This window comes from Mauremys reevesii, linkage group 13, assembly GCF_016161935.1.
Source record: "Mauremys reevesii isolate NIE-2019 linkage group 13, ASM1616193v1, whole genome shotgun sequence".
Classification (NCBI taxonomy): domain Eukaryota; kingdom Metazoa; phylum Chordata; order Testudines; family Geoemydidae; genus Mauremys; species Mauremys reevesii.
In genome coordinates, this window is record NC_052635.1 from 14,634,903 (window position 1) to 14,637,657 (window position 2,755).

Genomic DNA, 2,755 nt, shown 5'->3' on the forward strand with positions numbered 1-2,755 from the left:
GGGTATCGTGGTTAGAGCACAGGTCTGAGAGTGAGAAATCCAGGATTCTGTGTCTGGCTTTGGGAGGTGAGTTAGGCCAGGTTTCCTAGTTCTGTGGGTGGAGCAGAATCTAAGGCTGGGATTTTCAAAGGAACCTAGGGGAGTTAGGTGCCAATCTGCCATTGAAACTCTAGTTTTCATAGATGACAACATACCCACATCTACTGAGAACTGAATGTTTACTGCTTCACATAAACTGTGTTCAGTATCCTGTAGGATACTGCTCTTTAATGTGAGATGGGGGGGTCTCGTCAAGATAGGATACCTTTTTCCTAAGAGATAAGCTCTGGTTCAACCATTAGCTACTGGGCTTTGATGAATGGGATTATCCAACCTGTATGATACAGGACGTCAGACTGTATAATCCCATTGGGCTTTAACAATATAATATATTCTCTCTCTTGCTCTCTCTCTTGTTCTCTCTCTTGCTCCATGACTGCTCACTTTGTTGTCAACAATGAACTGCAATTAAACAAGTCATCTGTTTCTTTGTCTTCCTTTTATGGTTTCTTGTGTTTTAACAGGGAGAGCACGCAATGGTGAAGGGAAATCAGACCAATGTGAGGGAATTTATTCTGCTGGGGTTCCCTGGCTCTCGGTATGTGCAGATCTCTCTCTTCCTGCTTTTCTTGTTCATGTACCTCCTGACGCTGATGGGAAACATCACCATCATCTCCTTAGTGGGGACTCACCGCCGCCTGCACACCCCGATGTATTTCTTTCTCTGCAATCTCTCCTTCTTAGACATTTGGTTCACTACGGGGTACATTCCCAAAACTCTTGCTCTCCTAGTGTCCCAAAGCAAAACCATTTCCTTCTCCAGTTGCCTCCTGCAGATGTACTTTGTCTTCTCCCTCGGCTGCACCGAATATCTACTTCTGGCCGTTATGGCCTATGATCGCTATCTGGCCATATGTCACCCATTGCGTTATAGCTCCATCATGAACAGCACTTTGTCCATTCAGCTGGCTCTTGGATCATGGGCAAGTAGGTTCTTGACTATTTCTTTGCTGGCGTTTCTGATCACCAGGTTGTCCTTCTGTGACTCTGCCATCATCAACCATTTCTTCTGTGATGTAGATTCTTGGATAAAGCTGTCCTGCACAGACACACGCCTCGTTGAGATGGTGTATATTACTATCTGCTTTATTGTTGTCCTTGGGTCCTGTGCCATCATCCTGGTCTCCTACATTTACATCATCTCCACAGTCCTGAGAATCCCATCTGCCCAAGCCTGGCAAAAGGCCTTTTCCACTTGCTCTGCCCATCTCACCGTTGTGGTTATATGGTACGGCTGCTCCATCTTTCTGTATGTCAAACCATCCAAGCAGAACTCACTGGAAATGAACAAAGTTGTCACCCTCTTGAATACTATCATGACACCATTGCTTAATCCTTTCATTTACACGTTAAGGAACAAAGACATTAAAGAAATCTTGAGAAAGGCATTCAGTAGGAAATAGGGTGACCAGACAGCAAGTGTGAAAAATCGGGACGAGGGTGGAGGGTAATAGGAACCTATATAAGAAAAAAGGCCCCAAAATCGGGACTGTCCCTATAAAATCGGGACATCTGATCACCCTAGTCCAAAGCCTTGTATATAACTGATTTAGGCAGGCAGTGAGGGGAAATCAAGTGGGAAATGATGACGTTTTGACATTTGTTTTCATTCCAAATCATAGCGGAAACAAGTATTTTCCAAATGTTTTTTGAAATGGAAATTACAAAACAAACCCATTTCAAACCATTTGTTGTGGAGGGGGGGAATCAAAACTCCACTTCAAAATGTAATGTTTGTTTTGCAATTTACTTTATTATTCCATTTATTAGTTTAACATTATGTCATGACATGTCAGTAGTGTGCACTCTATGGCATGCCTTATTATGTCAATTTTTCACAATATAACAATAAAAGAGTCAAAATATTCTTTTCTTTTCTCATTTATTTTTTCTCTTCCCTTTTTCCTTTTCACAAACAAAACAAACCACTGATGCAGTGGGGAACACCACTGCATTTTGCAGCTGGACTGTAGGCGCAGACTTCCCCGCTAGCCGGGGGGAGTGCTCAACCCCTTCCCTGCCCCAGGTCCTACCCCCACTCCACCCCTTCCCCCAGGCCCATGCCCCTACCCCTCCTCTTCCCGCCCCTGCTCTGCCCCCACCCCACTTCTTCCCCTCCTCTTACCTCCCTCTCCCCTGCGTTCGCTCCATCCCCACTCCTCCCCCTCCCTCCCGGGGCCCCAATCACAGCCTGAAACTGCTGTTTGCGGTGGGCGGGAGGCACTGGGAGGGAGGGGGAGGAGTAGATCCGCGGGGCCACGGGTGGACGAGAGGTGCTGGGGGAACAGGGGGTGGAGGGGAACTTGGCTTACGGTGGGTGCTGAGCACCCACTAATTTTTCTCCGTGGGGGCTCCAGCCCTGGAGCACTCACTGAGTCAGCACCTATGAGCTGGACTCCATAGTGAACAAGGTAAGAAATTTTTCAGTCTTTTGGTTCTTTTCACAGCACTGCCAGGTACTTGCAGTGGGTTGGGATTCTGTGCTTCACCTTCCCCATCTGGCACTTAACCTATTTGAGAATCCCACGAGAACCTTGCTAGGCATTCTTATTTAAAAAAAACTAGAGATGTCTGTGTCTATGGGCCTGATCCCCCTCCCTCTCATTTTTTCTGGTCTAAATCAGGAATAGCTCCCCTTACCTCAATGGGCCAGATC

The 2,755-nt window shown here is 46.5% G+C and overlaps 1 protein-coding gene across 1 annotated transcript; it reads left to right on the plus strand.

Moving 5' to 3' along the window:
- The first annotated feature begins 575 nt into the window (after positions 1-575).
- On the plus strand, positions 576-1,502 carry LOC120380083 (olfactory receptor 287-like). The gene has a single exon (XM_039497580.1). It carries the CDS (start codon positions 576-578, stop codon positions 1,500-1,502), a length of 927 nt encoding a protein of 308 aa, XP_039353514.1.
- Positions 1,503-2,755: the final 1,253 nt, after the last annotated feature.